The sequence below is a fragment of the Lutra lutra genome, chromosome X (genome assembly GCF_902655055.1).
Source record: "Lutra lutra chromosome X, mLutLut1.2, whole genome shotgun sequence".
Lineage (NCBI taxonomy): Eukaryota > Metazoa > Chordata > Mammalia > Carnivora > Mustelidae > Lutra > Lutra lutra.
The window spans coordinates 89627612-89646420 of record NC_062296.1 but is presented as its reverse complement, the minus strand read 5'-3'; the positions used below and the strand labels follow the sequence as shown (position 1 = coordinate 89646420).

General features: G+C 48.3%; 1 protein-coding gene across 5 annotated transcripts; it reads left to right on the top strand.

The window, feature by feature from the left end:
• The first annotated feature begins 422 nt into the window (after positions 1 to 422).
• TCEANC (transcription elongation factor A N-terminal and central domain containing) lies at positions 423 to 9872 on the top strand. 5 transcript variants are annotated; one of them, XM_047716440.1, is made up of 3 exons: positions 423 to 469; positions 2787 to 2913; positions 8630 to 9872. In XM_047716440.1, exons 2-3 carry the CDS (start codon positions 2856 to 2858, stop codon positions 9649 to 9651), a joined length of 1080 nt encoding a protein of 359 aa, XP_047572396.1. In that variant the 5' UTR covers positions 423 to 469; positions 2787 to 2855; the 3' UTR covers positions 9652 to 9872. The 5 variants fall into 5 exon arrangements, with proteins under 5 accessions (XP_047572396.1, XP_047572397.1, XP_047572399.1 ...); XM_047716441.1 differs by having other exon boundaries at positions 432 to 550; XM_047716443.1 differs by lacking the exon at positions 423 to 469 and adding an exon at positions 478 to 561.
• Positions 9873 to 18809: the final 8937 nt, after the last annotated feature.

Sequence of the window (18809 nt, the reverse complement as noted above, 5' to 3'; positions counted from 1 at the left end):
CTACTTAATGAATGATTACTACTTCCATATCAATTGATGTGTGCTAGGAGTGCAAGAAATACTTGTCGGATTAATTGCTACATTAAATGGCATTTTTGGCCAAGGTTTTGTCAACATTTCGCTAAGCAATGTCTTGAATGAAAGCAGAACGCGTATGTCGTAGAGTAGTTCAACAAACTCTGCAGCTGAAAGGCATTACTGGGGGTACTTTCTTCCCACGCACGCCCTGCGCCCAGATTGTCAGCGAGGCCCCGGGGGCCACCAACAGCCACCGTTGCGAGAGGATTCACCGCAGATAGTAGCTGTGCGCAGACACCATTTACCTAGTACGCATGCGCTAGCGCCCGAGGCCCGCCTTCTCTAGTCTGCGGGCTTGGATTGGTTGAACCTTGGTGGTCCCGCCCCGCGTACCGGAAACTCGCCCCCGACGCCGAGGTCTCCCGAGACTCCCGGGCTTCTGCGCTTCTCGGTTAGCGGCGCCGCGGGTTCTCCGTTGTCTCAGACCACCGGTGCTCGGGAAAGCCCACCGCTGCCCCGGGGGGTGCCCTCGGTGCGTCCTGGGTCGGGTAGGCCCGATCGTGCCCTCGCCCCTCTTCTCCCCCTGAAGTCGCTGGGTGGGCAGCTGTCTTGGGACCGCCGCCGCTTCTGTGCTGGGTGCCAGGCTGGCACCCCGGGACGGCATGCAGCAGGCTTCGCTTGTCGCCGCGCCCCACCCTCCGGAACCCGAACCCGGGCCACAGCGGGCCCTTGGGCTGGTTCCTTCCACTCAATGCACCTGTGCCAGGGATCATTCCAACCTGAAAGGGCAGTAGCGCAGTGTTGAGGGGCTGTTCTGAAACGGCGGCGTCCCAACATTTGGCATCAGTTCTCCATTTGGGGAAGGGCCTCCCTGTGTGGCTGGAGAGGTGTACGTGACTTATGACTAGAAACAGAATTTCTCTTTGATCTCCCCTCTCCCCGGGGTTTAAGCCAGGTGTGGGCAGATGGGTGCAACCTACCCGTCTTAGTTAATATTTACAAGCTTTTATATGCATTCAGTCAACAGATCCATACGACCTGCTCTTGCCACGTGTAAACTCTTTTTTTTTTTTTAAGATTTTTTTTTTTTATTTTATTTGACAGATCATGAGCAGGCAGAGAGGCAGGCAGAGAGAGAGAGGAGGAGGAGGCAGGCTCCCTGCTGTGAGCAGAGAGCCCGATGCGGGGCTCGATCCCAGGACCCTGAGATCATGACCTGAGCCGAAGGCAGAGGCTTTAACCACTGAGCCACCCAGTGCCCCCGTGTAAACTCTTTTTGATATGCATTTAGAACCTAGGGGTACAAGTGTGTATGTAAACATTACCCGTATTAGCAGATGCTCTAGAACTGTGTTGTCCAATAGGTAGCCACAAGCTACACAGGCTAGCGAACATTGGAAGTGTGCCTAGTCCTGAGATGTGTGGTAGTGTCAAACAGGGAATTTTGGAGAATTAGTATGAAAAAGAGAATGTAAGAGATCACTAATTTGTTCTTATCGATTCCATGTTGTAATGGCAGGATTTGGGACACACTGTTTAGGTAAAGTGTCATGAATTTCCCCTGTTTATTTTTTAATGTGGTTACTAGAAAACTTTAAATTGTACCTGTGGCTTGTGTAATATTTCTTTTGGATAGCACTGCTTTAGAAAGGGATCATCAGATGAGGGCCTGCGCCAAATCCAGACTGCCTGTCTTTGAAAAAAGATTCACTGGAGCAAAGCCATCCCCATTCTTTCATGTATCGTCTATGGCCGCTGTTCCTGCTGCAAGAGCAGTAGAGCTGAACAGTCCGTGCAGGGGTCCGATGGCCTGCAACAGCTGAAAATATTTACTGTCTGCCCTTTTACGCAAAAAGTTTGCTGGCGCCTTGCTCTAGAACAGTGCCTGGAATGGTGGATACACGTCACGTAAATCTTTTAATGATAGCCCTGTGTCATTGTCGGTCAGACTCAACTGTGTGACAGGCATGGCTCTAAGGAGTTTATAAGGACTATCTCATTTATTTCCCGTATGAATTCGAGGATGTGGAATTTCCCTGATTTTGTAGATGAGGAAATTGAGGCACAGAATGGGCAAGAAACTTACCAAACATGCTTAACACCCCTCACTTCCGTGAGCTATACCGCCTTGACCCTCCTTATCCCCCCGAACGCTTGATTTCTGGAGTCTGCTCGGTTAGCCCGCAGTGGGCACCATGCGGCTGCTGCTTCCCTTTTTTCCCTCCTTTTTTTTTTTTTAAAGATTTTTATTTATTTATTTGACAGAGATCACAAGTAGGCAGAGAGGCAGGCAGAGAGAGAGGAGGAAGCAGGCTCCCCCGCTGAGCAGAGAGCCCGATGTGGGGCTCGATCCCAGGACCCTGAGATCATGACCTGAGCCGAAGGCAGAGGGTTAACCCACTGAGCCACCCAGGTGCCCCTCCCTCCTTTTGAATGACTTTTTGAACTAGAATTAAGATGAGGTTGGCTCCCGTGGAAGAAGCTGAGGGACACTGGGCTTCGGGGTACAAGCAAGCTGGTATGGAGTGAAAAGAATGAAGCCCACGAGCAGAGAGGAGAGGGAGCACTCTTTTCTCATTTAACAACAACAACAAAAAAACCTACTTGTTGAATAATAGGAAGCACTGACCAGGTGTTTGCCAGGCAAAAGAAACACACCATTCTTCTGTGGTCTTGTGGGGAAGGCAGACAATAAAAAAATTTTAATCTGATACATGCCATGAAAAAAGCCACTGCAAATATTTGATTTTTTTTTTTTTTTAAAACAGGTTTCCTCATCTGTAAGATGGAGATAAGTCATCTACCTGACTTGGGCTCATGGTAAGGATGAAGAGGACATGAATGTGGATGGCAAGTGGAGTTCAAGAAATGCACGTTGTCTCCTGCTGTTAAGAGGTAAGGGAGAGCGTGGGTACAGGGAATTGGGTGCCTCATGACACTTAAAACACTGCACCCACCGGCTGTAATTGTAGAGAAGCTTCTCAGGTGAGCTGTGCATAGCAGGTGGTTTTAATCTCTCCCAATGGAGCTCATCAGAGAAATCCAAAAACAGAAGTTCCATACATTCAGTCTAGGAGCAGGTCCAGAGCCATCTTTGGGCTGATGGCAGTGTAACTGAGACAGTCCTGCCATGGGAAGGCCTCGTGCCTGTGTGTACAGGGCAGTGATGGCAATTCTGGTTAAAATCAGTCACCTCAACAGCTGGGACAATACCCAGGCCTCCCATCAGGGATTCTGATCCCTGTCTCGGACGAGGCGCTGGCATTGTTTCTGTGTTTGCTGTTTAATTTCTCCAGCTGATTGAGGCTTAGAGTCAGGACTGACAGCCGCTGGCGGCGAGAAGTAGGCTTGGCCCAGGGAGTTGCTGACACAGAGGGAGAGCCTCAAAGTGGGCAGTGCCTGTCGCGGATCAGCGAGGTCACGGAGGAGGCTGGAAGGTGGCTTTTTATCACTTGGCCGAGGGTCTCGGGACTCCATCCTGAGAGCAGAGGGAGCCTCCGAAGGGCTTTAAGTGGGAAGATGAGGGGATGTCTTGCTGAGGTCTGTACTAGAGGATGATCCCTCCAAAAAAGAGGCGTGAGTCAGGGCAAATGCAGGGAAGAAGCAGTTAGCACCTGCCAGATGATAAGGAGCCCAGCCTAGCTTCTGGATTCCCCCCGAGTGGCCTCTAGCAGCCGTGTCTGTCCTTCGGAGACACGGCCCGTTTTTTGTCCGTATTCCTTCCACTGGGCTGTCAGCTCCCTCAAGGCAGAGAGGGTCTCTTTAGGCTCAGCTATTCATACGTCCTACATACATGATAAATGTTTATTGAATGAACTCTGTAGAGCTATAAACTGGAGATGCAACTTAGTCTTCTTATGGCAATGCTCAAAATTTTGTATCTCAGTTGCTTTTACAGTATACCCTCCTAGAGCAATAAATGCTTTATATCCACATCATTCTTCCACAGGGGGAGCAGAAAGTTTGACAGCAGTTAAATGCTGTTAAACGTATGGAGGAGGATGGAAAACAGTATGGCGGTTCCTCAGAAAATTACAAATAGAACTACCGTGTGACCCAGCAATGCCACTCCTGGATATTTACCCAGAAGCGTTGAAAAGGAGGGTCCTGAAGAAATATTTGTGTACCCATGTTCATAGCAGCATTAGTCACAGTGGCCAAAAGGTGGAAGGAACCCACACGTTTATTATGAATGGATAAGGAACACGTGGTCTGTACCTACAGTGGAATATAAATGATCCAGGACACAGGCTCCAACACGGGTGACCTTTGAGGGCGTTATGCTGAGTGACATAAGCTAGACCCAGAAGTCCAAATGCTGTATGAGTCCACTCACGTGCAGCACGTAGTCAGTTTCAAGGCAGAAGGTGGAATGACGGTTGCCAGGGGTTGTGGGGGAGAAAGGAGTGGGGAGCCGCTGTTTAATGGGTACAAAGTTTGGTTTGCAAGAGGAGAGGAGTTCTGGGAGTTGGTGGCACGACAACGCGAATGTACTGAACACTACTGAACCATATGCTTACAAATGTTTAAGATGCTAAGTCTTATGGTACGTGTGTTTTACCACAACTAGAAATGAAAAAGGAATACGAAGGAGAGGTAACTAAAAGGACATAGGAAATAAAGAGCAGAGTGCTTATGCCTGCATACGTGAATGTCTGTAGATTTACAGACGTGAAGGAGAAGTTTCGCTGGTGAGACAGACTGCCGTGCTCACTGCACTGAAGCCCCGAAGCTACAGGGTCCCCTTCAGGATCTCCTTGAGACTCTGCCCATTTGGTGGGAAATTCTGACCTGAGTTAAATATTGCCTAACCTCTTTGTGGGCACTCGAGACCTGTCTCTTATTAACCACCTTGCCAACACCTGGCAAACTTCCAGCCTGATTTCTTCGGTAGTGATAACTCTAGAATGAATACAGAGTGCAGGCGAGAGGACTGTTTTTTCTTCGTTAGGAAACTTCACAGCAAGCTGGGCAGGGTTCAAGCGTATTAAGCAGCTTGAAACCTTATCACGATGACTTGGCTGCCTGACTTCCAGATCCCGGGATGTCAGGCAGACAGTTGTGAGAGAAATGTTCAGTAAGGGAGGCCGTGTATTTTTTTTTTATTTTGATTTATTTAACAGAGAGAGAGATCACAAGCAGAGAGAGAGAGAGAGAGAGGAGGAAGCAGGCTCCCTGCCTAGCAGAGAGCCTGATGTGGGACTCGATCCCAGAACCCTGAGATCAGGACCTGAGCCGAAGGCAGAGGCCTAACCCACTGAGCCACCCAGGCAGCCCCGAGGCCGTGTATTTTTAATTTTTCAGCATTTTTACCTTGCCTGTTCTTTGTTTGCTGAGCCTTTGAGTCTTAGGAAGACCTCCTTCACTGTTTGCAGTCTGGAATTGTAAAAAGCTAAAACAATGATCTTGAAGTACTGATACTTGATAATGATAAAAATAGCCTCTTAAGGGCGCCTGGGCGGCTCGGGCAGTTAAGCGTCTGCCTTCGGCTCCGGTCATGATCCCAGGGTCCTGGGATCGGGGCCTGCTTCCGGCTCCCTGCTCAGCGGGGAGTCTGCTTCTCCCTCCACCCCTCAGCCCGTTCTCAAGCTCGCTCGCCCTCTCTCTCTCAAATAAATAAGTAAAATCTTAACAGCAACAACAAAAAGCCTCTTCCGATCCTGAATTGCTGGCTCACCGACGGACTGCCCAGGTTGTCTACATGCCAGCTCCCTCTGGTGGCAAAAATGCCAGACTCGCAATCTTGGTCATCCTTGAGCTGGTCCAGCAGGGAAACATGGGTAGGAACCTCACAGTTGTGACCGAGGGTGTGTCTGTCCCAGGGGAGAATCAGCTGGTTTAGATTCAGCAGTAGACCTGGTAGGAAATTGTTGATGCTAATCTGGAGGTGAAGCCACAGGTCACGTAGCACCGTTAATGATGCTCTGATTCCAGAGGGAAAGTAGAAGAGCATTTACCGTGCCATTTTCCAATAGGCAAACGTTGTAAATATCCGGAGTTTATTGGGAAATGATATCGGACGAATCACTTTTCTGGTTAGGAAAATAACACATGCTCATTACGCAAAATATGGGGAGGAATAAAAGAACAAACAAAAAACCATCTAAAATCTTGCCATTCAGGGGCGCCTGGGTGGCTCAGTTGGTTAAGCCGCTGCCTTCGGCTCAGGTCATGATCCTGGAGTCCCAGGATCGAGTCCCACATCGGGCTCCCAGCTCCACGGGAAGTCTGCTTCTTCCTCTGAGCTTCTCCCCTCTCATGCTTGCTCGCTCTCTCTCTCTCTCTCAAATAAATAAATAAATAATCTTTAAAATCTTGCCATTCAGAAAACGTCACTGTCTAAAATTTTGCATATTTGTTTTTGACCTTTTCTCTTCACGTGGGATTCTTAAATGAAATTTGGATCAGACTCTATATGCTGTTTTTAAATAACAACTTTATTCAGATACAATTTATATACCATACCAACTCACATCCTCAAAGCGTACACTTCAGTGATGTTTAGTTTGAAAAAAACAGTTGTGCAGTTCATGACCACAGTCAGCTTTAGCGAACGTTGTTCACTTTCCCCAAGAAAAACTCCGCACCCGTGGGCAGCCGCCCCCCTTTCATTCCACACCACTGGTTCCCCCCATCCCTCCACCCCAACCCTAGTCAACCACCAGTCTGTTCCCTGTCCCTGTAAATTTGCCTATTCTGGACATTTCATACGAATGGAATCTTACAATAGGGGGTCTTCTGTGTTTTTAACTAGCTTCCTGCTTTCAAGATTCATCCCTGTCGTATATATCAGAATCTCCTGGGTCCTTTCTGTTTTGCTAAATACTGTCCGATCGCGTGGGTAAGCTACATGTTTCTCCATCAGTTGACTGGCATTTGGGTTGTTTCCACTTTTTGGCTATTAAGAATAATGCTTCTCTGAACATTTCTGTGCAAGTTTAACCATTTGGGACCTCACAGTTTCTTCGGAGTTGGAAGAAGATTCTTACCCAGACAGCTTCTACATCTCTCGTTTCCCTAAAGTAAATTTATAAAAGTCGAGTCACCCACTAAAAGAAAAGCACACTGCATTTTGTGGAACTTGTCAGATGGTTTCTAGGGAGACTGCATTGATCCTCTCTGTGCTCGCTTTGGTGTTATTAGACTGTGTGCTCAGTGGTGGACATTTTTTAAGCTTTTACTTATTTAGAGAGAGAGAATATGAGCAGGGGGTGGGGCAGTGGGGGAGGGAGAGGGAGACTCTCAAGCTGACTCCCTGCTGAGTGCAGAGCCTGTCACGGGGGGCTCGATCCCAGGACCCTGAGGTTAGGACCTGAGCCAAAACCAAGAGTCAGACACTCAACCTACTGAGCCACCTAGGCACCCCAGCGATGAGCATTTAATATCAAATGCTATGAAATGGAAGCCCGTGAGTTTTTGAAAAGACAGGGTCCCTGCCATTAAGATGCATAAGTCCAGGGGCACCTGGGTGGCTCAGTGGGTTAAGCCTCTGCCTTCAGCTCAGGTTATGATCTCAGGGTCCTGAGATCGAGCCCCACATCCGGCTTTCTGCCCAGCAGGGAGCCTGCTTCCCCCTCTCTCTCTTCCTGCCTCTCTGCCTACTTGTGATCTCTCTCTCTCTGTGTCAAATAAATAAATAAAATGTTTAAAAAAAAAAAGATGCATAAGTCCATATTTAGGCGAGATGGGCAGGTGTAGATCCAGGGGTATTAGGTAGCAAGGTTGTGTACATTATGTGGGGAGAAAAATAGCCTGGTTAGATAAAGTAAACATTTACCTGTCCAGGATGGGATTCCCACAGATATAATCATCAAGCAACGTTTTGCATCTCAAAATTAAACAAAAAAGTTAATGGAACCAAACTGGCCTAGCGACCAGCTGGTCCAAAGTCATAACTTGTCCATAACTTGTCACTTAGTCTGAACCCTCATCCTGCTTTTCAGAAGGCTCCGATGTCAGCACAGTGCCCGTGGACTCCTGGGGCCCATCAGGTCTGCTTCCGGCCGCCTTGCCACCTTACTGCCTTACAATTTCTTCACATTCCTTGGGACATTAAACAGCATCCCCTTACTGCCCTGTTTCTCAATCTGTTATTCAAAAAAGTACCACTTAAAGATGATAAAATCAGCAAGGAGTTCAGCTCTATAGCTGAGTGTGGGGGGAACAGTACAGCCTTGCTCTGACTTACCCCATTGTTGCTGACCCTGGTATGATAGCATGCTCAGCATGACCACCAGAGTCGATCCAAAGCAACCGACCGATCCGGATCCGGAAAGATCATTGATTTGTAAAATTTGGGACGGAAGAAGTTCTAGGGCTCTTCCCGTGAGCTTCTCACAAGCAACCGTTAATGCAGAACCTGGTGGCGGTTCTGCCTTTTTTTTTTCTTTTTTCCAATGACCCAGACTCAGCCTTTTGAAACTGAACCAGACCACAGCGCAGATTCCATTTGCTAACAGGTCCCTCCCGCTTGTGTTACATAACTCTTGCAGAAAATGCCACGTAGGTGATGGGCAGAAAGCGCTCTGCTCCCATCAGGAGGCTGCAGTTGGCAAGCCCAAGCTTAAAAAAAACCAGAAACCCAGAAACGTCTTTTCTCTTTTCTTTGCAGCTGCAAGGATGTCTGAGCCGAGGCAGGTGGCTGCCAGAGCCTCCCTTATTGAGCAACTGATGTCTAAGAGGAATTTTGAGGATCTTGGCAACCACCTTGCCGAGCTGGAGGCTCTTCCGGTGACCAAAGAGCATCTCCAGGAGACGGCCGTGGTCAGGGCGGTGTACAGCGTCCTCAGAAACTGCCCTACGGTGGCGTTGAAAAAGAAAGCCAAGCGTTTGCTGTCAGAATGGAGAGCGCTTCATAAGGACCTCCGCTTCTCACCGAGGGACAGCCCTCCATCTCTCCCTCCGGGCAGAATGGAAGAAAAGCCCGGACTTCCTCGTGACCCAAGTCAGGATGAGCTGTCAGGCGGCTCCAGTTCTAATTCATCGTCCCACAGTGTGGCGGGAGCCCTGGAAATGCTTGTGCCTGAAAATAGCACGAGTCACATGGAGCCCAGGGACGAGCATCTCGGGGAGCCGCCGGATCCCGCCGCTCCTGTGAGAGCCAGATGCACAGAGCTCCTCTATGAAGCCCTAACAAGTGCTTGCACGGATCGGCCCAAGGCTGATGTGTGGCAAGACTTGGCGAGAGAAATTGAAGGGCACCTTTTTACCCTTCACTCGAAGAACCTCAGAAAGTACAAAACTTGCGTTCGAAGCAAAGTTGCCAACCTGAAGAACCCCCAGAATTCTCACCTGCAACAGAACTTGCTCTCTGGGACCACGTCTCCGAGAGAATTTGCTGAAATGACGGCGATGGAGATGGCAAGCGAGGAGCTGAAGCAGTTGAGAGCCTCCTACACGAAGTCTGGCATACGGGAGCACCACCTTCCCCAAGCTGCCGGGGGCACGCCGACCGGGAAAATAAAGTGCAGGCGCTGTGAGAAGTTCAACTGCGAGGTCACCGTAATCGCCCGAGGAACGCTCTTCCTGCCAAGCTGGGTGCGGAATTCAAATCCAGATGAAGAGATGATGACCTACGTGATCTGTAACGAATGCGGGGAGCAGTGGTACCATAGCAAGTGGGTGTGCCTGTGACTGCCAACGAGTGTTCTCGTAACCAAGAACCGGAGCGGGTCCCTTTCTCTGGGCACCACCCTTTTATGCTTGGTCTTTAAAATCTTACACGCACTATAGTCTTTTGTGTGTAATCTTTTTTTTTTTTTTTTAAGTTTATTTGAGGGGCACCTTGGATCGCTCAGTCAGTGAAGCGTCTGCCTTCGGCTCAGGTCGCGGTCCCAGGGTCCTGGGATGGAGCCCCAGATCAGGCTTCCTGCTTGGCGGGGAGTCTGCTTCTCCCTCTGCCTCTGTAGTCTCTCTAACTTTTGCTCTCTCTCCAATAAATACATTAAAATCTTTAAAAAAAAAGATTTTAATGTATTTATTGGAGAGAGAGGAAGATAGCAAGAGAGAACACGAGCAGAAGGTGGGGAGAAGGAGAAGCAGGCTTCCCACAGACGCTTACCCAACTGCCATCCAGGTGCCCTTCCAACACTGTATTCTTAAGGAGGGAAAGTCATTCATTGAAGTTCATGCCATCACCACTAAAAGTTGACCTTTTGGGGAGAGAGTAGATGACTGACTGTCTGCTTTGTGGCCACTTAGCCCTTCGCAGTACTCAGTGTGGTTGAGAGCAGCTCAACAGGCCCTCTAGAGCCTGTTAGAAATGCGGAGTCCCAGGCCTCACACCATTGAGTCCCAACTCTGCATTTTGGGAGGATCCCCCAGTGATCCCGTTCAAGGTGTTCTGGGAAGTGCTGCTTTCTGGGAAGGCCTGCAGTCCTTGGCAGGGCCTGTATATGAGACTTGTCTGGGAACTTTGACAACCACTGATGCTGGGGGGTGGGGCCTTCCCCAGAACACTTGAATCCAGGGGTACCTGGGTGGCTCAGTCATTAAACTTTTGGTTCAGGTCATGTGGGATTGCCTGGGCGGGCTCCCTGCTCCATGAGAAGCCTGCTTCTCTCTCTCGCACTCCCCCTCCTTGTGTTCGCTCTCTCGCTGTGTCTCTGTGAAATAAATAAATAAAATCTTTAAAAAAAAAAATTGAATCTAAATGCATGGGGTGCACGGGGTGCAACCCACGCTTTTTTAATTCCTCAAGTTGTTTTAAGATGCAGGCAGAGTTGAGAACTCCTCACACAGGCTCTCAAGTGATTGTCTCGCAGCCTTGAGAAAAGAATGTCGCTGTGCACTTTAGACCCGAGGAAACAGATCCCCAGAGGCATTGTGACTTGGCTGAGCCAGACAGTCTTAGCTAGCCCAGCTGGAACCACTTGCACAGTCTCCCTCCGAACTCACCGTCCAATACCGCCTTAGCACTGACTTCTGAGAAACAAGTTCCTGGTGACATGGGACAAGATGAATAGTGTCTTTAGGATGCACAATTGGATAACCAGGACTTTGTTACTTTCCCCTCTCTTTCCTCACTTTTCTCTCCCTCAAACCATGAAAGTTAGCCTCTGACCCCACAGTTAGAATTTCCCTTCGAGTCCTTCTGCCTTGTCAGAAGAGTTGTATGTTTATTTTTTTAGTTTTTCTGCACAAGTTCTCTCAAGCCTATAAATCATGCATGAAATTGAGTCTCTGATTTAAGGGAGTCTTCGTATTCTCAAGGCCTGTGAGTTTAGATCCGTGGGGGAGGAAAAAAGTTCTCCTAAGCTCTGCAACTGGGACCCTGCAAATTAGATGGATAAAAGACAGATTCCCGAGAGAATAACCATTAACACGCAGGACACAATACATAGAGAAGAAACTCACTGATGAAGATTCCAAGTGGGTGGTTAGAACTTGGGCTTTCGTAATAGCATCTTAAGAAAGAATGATACAGGGGCGCCTGGGTGGCTCAGTGGGTTAAAGCCTCTGCCTTCGGCTCGGGTCATGGTCCCAGGATCCTGGGATCGAGCCCCACATCGGGCTCTCTGCTCAGCAGGGAGCCTGCTTCCACCTCTCTCTCTCTGCCTGCCTCTCTGCCTGCTTGTGATCTCTGTCAAAATAAATAAATAAAATCTTTAAAAAAAAAAATTAAAAAAAAAAGAATGATACATTTGTAGAGAAATAACAAGACGAAGGGGGCTTGAGGCTTATAGGGGCAGCAAACTGAGAGGGCACATACATGGTGGGGACTAGTGAACGTAATGGTTCCTTCGTAAGGTTCGTTGGGTAGACCGTTCTTGCTGTTATCCTGAGAAGGTTGTTACCTTCTTCCGGATACAGAATTCACAAGGGGAATTCACGTTCTGCTTTGGGGCAGAGAGCACCTTCTGCATCTGCCTTTTCTCATTTGCTCTTGGCCCAGAATGATCCTGATGCCAGGATGGCATATTTGGGGGGGTCACGTGCTCTGAACCCTTTTAGGTCCGAAGTTCCAATTCTGTTTATGCAAAAACAGGCCTTGATCTGTCAGAGGTCGTCCATTGTTGCCTCGGCCTTTGAATCTACCAACATTTCTCTAATAAATGAAGAGGGAATTCCTTCTTTCAGGCTTTTGCAGCGTTGAACTAACCTGTGCAATTGTTTAAGCACAACACGCCTTCTGTGTGATTATAGCAGATTTTGTTCTTTTTTGAGAACTTGTCAAATGTTAACGGTTATGGCTTTAATAAGTTTACTTCGTAGTTCCTCCAAACCTACACATTTTCACCAATGCTTTCCTCCCACGTTCCTGACTTCCTGTGTCAGAGCTCCGAAGGCCTAACCAGATACACAGTTTCCCTGCCTCATGACGCAATTCCCCAGCCGGTGCCTAAAACTAAAATATGTTCGTGTGTTCAAGTGGGTTTGAAGTAATCCGAGGCCAGCAAGTGCAAATTCTATTTTGATATCTTTTTCTCCCCTCCCTGTGGCTTCCCGGGCCTGCTTATTGTGATGTAACATGCTGGTCTTTGAAAGAGAGACTTGCAAAGTCACCTAAAACTTCAAGTTGCACAAACTGGTTTCATGTGACTTAGTCCGATCTTAAAAACTATTCAGTGGTTATAAAAGAGCACATCACATGAAAACCAAGTGTTCGTGGCATTGTTTGTTTTTTTGTGAGTAGAGGAGTTTTCAAAAAAGGTTTTATGTTGGAATTGTGCAAACTTCGTTCGCAGACAAAAGCATTTGAAATGGAAAGTCCTTCACTCTCCAAAATGTAAAAATCTGGGGAGTCTTTCTCATTTCCTGTGGACTGACTTTTGGAACCAGACATAGGCAAATAGCAATGTGGGTTTTTTTCTTTCAGCCAATGAGACAGCATTATATTTTTAAGTATAGATAATTGTCCTTTCATATTCTATGTCTTACCCACTAAAAGAAAAGGAGTTTTTAAAATTTCTTCTGGGGGAAAGGAGCTTTTGTTTACTTTACAATCACGTTTACAGGAATTGGCAAGTATAGGGGCCCCAAGATGGGGGCTGGGGGTGGCCGCAGGAGCCCACCAGAGCTGACGGACAGTGGCAAGGGGACGAAGGACGAGAGGGGAAGTCACAAGAGCCATTGGGTTCATTAGGGCCCTTGTCAGTCATCATAAGGACTTTGGGTTTCTTCCAAGGGAAGCCATCGAAGGGGAGAGCTCGTAGTGATACAACTTCAGGAGCCTTTCGGAAGTTCCTCTCCGGCTGCTTTGTTAAGTGAGATGGGGAGGGAAGCCAGGATGGGTGCGGAGACACCCAGTCAGGTGGCCACAGCAATGGTCCGGTTGTCACGTGACTGGGTTCAAACAAGAGTACACTAGATGGTCTCCCTGCATCTTTACAGTTGAGAAAATGTCCTTGGCGACAGGGCTCAGGAAACGCCACTCTAAAATCTGGTACCTTCGAGTACCAGGAAGCTGAAGGAAATGGAGTAAGGGCCTGTACCCAGAGGACTGCCTGCCTCTCCCTCCCTCCGTCCCAAGACCCTCCTAGGAGCGGTGCCCTCACCATAGCCAAGGAAGGGAGCATCCCTGGTCTCTGCAGGGTAGGGACACTGAGGGAATCTGAGCCAAGAGGACTTTCTAGGTTTCCCCCTTAGTTCACCCCCTTCTGTCCTATCGCATTCCTCCCTGACCTGCCCCAAATCACACCGGCTTAGCACTCTCCGGGGCTTCATCTCCTTATGAAGGCTCCTGTGTCATGTAAAATTTGTATCAAATGTGAGTGCTTTCGTTTTGTTAACCTGTCTTTCCTTACAGAGCTCCAGCCGAGAAGCTAGATGGGGTAGAGGAAAACATATTTTTCTCCTTCCTCGTGTTGGCACTTTTGCAAACGGATGTGTCATCACTTCCAACAACCGCAAACTCCCTACCCGTGACCCATATTATAAAGATGAACCAATAGCACAGAAATTCAGCACAATACAAGCGCAGCCTGGATCTTGGTTGCCCTGGTTACGAGGAGTCACTGCATAGGGCATGAGCATCCGCTGTTATACCTGAATCTGGAAGGGCTCTTAGTGCCTTGCCCCACATCACCCTGCTTTTGTCCGGGTTACTTTTTTTAGATAAAACGTTGGATACAATTGCGGCTCTGTCTCTCCCCCGGCACTTCCCGGGATGAGAGGCTCCTTTCATTCCCTATTACCATTTCTAAGCACCACAGCCAGGAAGCCCGCCGCTGGCCGTGCTCCGCTGCCTTTGCGAGGGCGGTGATTTTGTCTTCGTCTCTCTGGTCCGACGGCTTTATTGATAACTGCCCCGTAAATGCAAAATATTTTACACAAATATTTTTATATCTCTCAGGGGTATTTACTGTAAGTGCCTGGATTTATAGAAGGCGTCATCTTGCTTTCAGAAGAGCCCACGGTCCAAAAGGAGAAAGGATGACAGCTTCGCGGAATTCCATCCGCATTACTGCTGCAAATGAGGTTTGCAGAGACGTTGCCGGGCGTTATCAGAAATGCCCCGCGGTGGCAATTGTCCATTGCTTTTATGGCCCCACGCTGGGGGTGGTGAGGTGATCAACAGCCGTGTCCGAGGCCAAGATGCAGGGGAAGCGCCAAAGACGCTCTCAGACTAGATATAACGAGCCAGGACAGAGACACCGACCATACCCGGGAGGATCAGGGAGGGCTTCACGGAGGCTGTGATGCTGAGGCTGAATGTTGAGATGAGGTTAGCCAGGCAGAGGAAGGGGGACGGATATTTCATCACCGCGTTCGCTAGATTCCTGGCACTTCATCTCCAACCTCCCATTTAACCCGCACAACGACCCCGCCAACATTTGAGAAGTGAGAATCTGAGGCCCAGAGAGATTCGGATAGTCACGCAGGGCTACACGGAGCCAGAGCCAGGTGGGGTGTCATTTGCGGGCTGTTTTCTTGTATATCTGTTTGCTTCCAGAAACGTCCAGACTTCCTATTCGTTCCACTCCAGGTACAACGGTTTCTCAGCTGTGGTTTCAAGGCTCCGCGTGGCCCAGTGCTCTGCATTCCTCCCTCTGATAGTGAGGTCAGCCTGGGTCGCCTCTCCTGACGCGGGACCCTTCCCAAATATTGTGGCCCGCATGGGGTTTATCGGGTTTTCTGAAAAGTAAGTGATTTGTTAAATACTTAAATTTTAAAATATAAAAACCGTGTAGCTTTTAAAGAGACATTTACATGTTTATATAATTTTGGAATTTGAAGACTCTAAGTGTATAAATGCAGTTTCAAATACTATTTCCTCTAAATGATCCTGGCCTTTGTATCTCCCCTCTCTGTAGGACCTAGGGAGACTCTATAACAAAGGTAGTAATCAGTTGTGACAAACCAACCAAGCTGTATCGTATCTTTTGTTAAATGATTGCAAGCATCCTACAGGACAATTAAAAAGATAAAAGCAGGGGCGCCTGGGTGGCTCAGTGGGTTAAAGCCTCTGCCTTCGGCTCAGGTCACATGATTCTAGGGTCCTGGGATCGAATCTGGTCCTGGGATAGAATCAAGCCCTGTATTGGGCTCTCTGCTCAGCAGGGAGCCTGCTTCCTCCTCTCTCCCTGCCTGCCTCTCTGCCTACTTGTGATCTCTGTCTGTCAAATAAATAAATAAAATCTTTAAAAAAAAAAAGATAAAAGCATTTGTTGGACATACTCTTTCTTTTAAAATACGAACAAGGTACAAACAGGAGTAGGTTCCAAGTAGTCATTACTGTTTAAAATGATGGCACATATTTTTAGAAACTTTTTTAAAGATTTCATTTATTTATTTGAGAGAGGGAATGCATATAAGCGGGGGGGCGGGCAGAGAGAGAGGGAGAAGCGGGCTCCCCACTGAGCAGGGAGCCCCTTCCCTGGCTCCATCCCAGAACCCTGAGTTCATGACCTGAGCCAAAGGCAGCCGCTTAAACCTTCTGAGCCACTCAGGCATCTACAACAGCCATAGGAAATTTATAGATCTAATTAATAAACAAATTTAAATATTGCCCATTCAAAAACTTACTATTATCAGAATATATTCACCTGGGTGGGTGGCAACAAAAGATTAAGACATTTCCACAGCTGCCCAGTGAGGTCTGAGCACACAGAACTGCAACCCACTTTCCATTCTCTTGCCCCCAACCACGGCTCGGCTGGGGCTTGGCCAGTCGCTGTGCCGCTTCGCTCTTACCCAGGGCAGGGGAACCAAGTGCTCCTCTGTGCGGGCAAGCTGAGGTAGATGGTCCCCCACATCCGACTAGAAAGAAGTCCCAGGTGTACGTGGAGTGCTGGTGTCTCTGAGTCCACCAGGTGTCTTGTCTTGTCCTTAGTGTCTCTCAGACCGAGGACTTGCAGCTTTACAGTTTTGGTTGTTCTGGGTTTTTTTGTTTTTGTTTTTTTTTTTAAGATTTTTATTTTATTTTGTTTTTAAAGGTTTCTTTACTTTTCCTTTTTTTTTTTTTTTAAGATCCCATTTATCTGTTTGACAGAGAGAGAGCACAAGCAGGGGGAGCGGGAGGCAGAGGGAGAGGGGGAAGCAGGCTCCCCACTGAGCAGAGAGCCCGATGCGGGCCTCGATCCCAGGACCCTGATATCATGACCTGAGCTGAAGGCAGCCGCTTACCCCGCTGAGCCACCCAGGTGTGCCTGTGGTTTTGTTTTCATGCGACAGATGTACGCCTATCCCCCAGCTTGGTGACTTCTCACAAATTGCCTAGCGGAGAGCTTGCAGTCATGTTAGTGGGTTTCTGTGCCATTTGAACTGAGGCGGCGGCTAAAGGTCCTGAAGGTTCCTTTTGGGTGAAATAAAAACTTTCAAAAATCAATTGTAGTGAAGGTGACACTGCTCCTCAAATGTGCTAAACACTGTCAGATCATACACTTGGAACTGGCGAATTGTGTGGTGTGGGAATTAGCACTCAGTAAATAAAGCTGTTATTAAAAAAAAAAAAAATGAGGGGTGCCTGGGTGGCTCAGTGGGTTAAGCCTCTGCCTTCGGCCCAGATCAGATCTCAGGGTCCTGAGATCGAGCCCCGCATCAGGCTCTCTGCTCAGCGGGGAGCCTGCTTCCTCCTCTCTCTGCCTGCCTCTCTGCCTACCTGTGATCTCTCTGTCAAATAAATAAATACAATCTTTAAAAAAAAAAAATGAACTGAGGGAGGAGATTTCTAAGTAGGACCTCTACTGGGTATTTATCTCAGCGAATCATTCTGAACCATTAATATATTCATGCAGTAAATGACATATGTCGCAGTGGAGACATAATGGTGGTCGCTTTCAAAGGGGCCTTGCGGGAGCCTCCCCGGCCAGCTCGAGGCCTCGGCCCAGGCAGTCTGCCCGGCCCCAGCCTTTGCATTTCCGCGTAGAAAGCCCCTGCCTCTCGCAGTCACTAAACCAGGGCTAAAGCTTCCATCCACAGTTGCAGCTCCCTATGTTTCCTCCCTGTTTCTCAAGCCACAGACTTGAGCGGCACCGTGAATGACATCAAGCCCCTAGAACACAGACGGTCTTCTCACATCACCCCAGAGCTGTTGCCATTTACGTCCTGGTCCAATCTGTACTTTGAAAAGAAACTGCAGATAGATTGACTACCTCACAGCGAGGCCCTGGCATCAGCGGCATCAGCCAGACCTGGGAGCAAATACAAAAATGCACCCCCTCACCCTCCCCCCCATCTCAGACCCGTTGAATCTGAATGTACGTCTTCACAAAGCCCTCAGTGACTCCTCACAGCGCAAATTACTGCTTGTGAACGCTCTCTTGTCCACGGGAACCGGGCCTGGGGACTCGGCCTTCCCCCTTATGCTTTTGGACGAAATGCTCGAGTTCCTAGCTAACACGTGTCTCTCCACTTGTCCTGGTCACCAACCACGTCCACTCTCCACACTACTAAATCCAAGCGACAGTCCTCAGCCCTGAAACTTGTCAGCAGCATTTGAGACGCTGGCCTCCTTGGGAACACTCTTCACGTGGCTTGTGGGAGGTTGTACTCTCTCCGGTTTTCCCTCTTACCGGCCACTCTGTCTCAATATTATTGCTGCTTCCACATAATTTTCCTGACCTCTTAACTTTGGAGTGTCCAGTATTTAGTCCCCGGACACCTCTATCTACACTCCCTCCTTTGTTGATCTATCTAGTTCCATGGCTCTCTGTACCATCTATATGCTGATGACCCCCTCCCCCTCTTTATCTTCGGGCTTGCGTCTGTCCTCTGAATCCCAAGTCCCGAAATCTAACAGCCTACTTGAGACATCTGACAAGCATGTCAAACTTCATATGTTTCAAATCAAGCTTCTGATCTTCTCTCCAACACTACTTCTCCACTTAATAGGAACTCCATAGTTGAATAACTTAAGCTAAATACCTTGGAGGTATGATCAAGTCCTTTCTTTCCCTTCCTTTGAACTTCCAATCCATCAACAAATCTTTGTGGCTCTATTTCAAAGATTAAGAAGCCCAACTTAAAAATGGACAAAAGATTGGGGCGCCTGGGTGGCCCAGTTGGTTCAGTGTCTGACTCTTGATTTTGGCCCAGGTCATGATCTAGAGTTGTGAGCTCGAGCCTGGGGGCACCTCCCTCTCTCTCTTAAAAAAAAAAAAAAAAAATTTTAAAAAGATGGGCAAAAGATTTAAATAGACATTTCAACAAAGAAGATCAAAGAAGATACAAGGATGTCCAATAAGCACATGAAAAGATGCTCAACATCATTGGGGCACCTGGGTGGCGCAGTCAGTTAAACATTGACTCTTGATTTTGGCTTAGGTCATGATCCCAGGGTGGTGAGATCGAGCCCTGGTCTGGCTCCACCCTTAGTGCAAAGTCTGTTCAAGATTTTCTCTCCCTCTCCC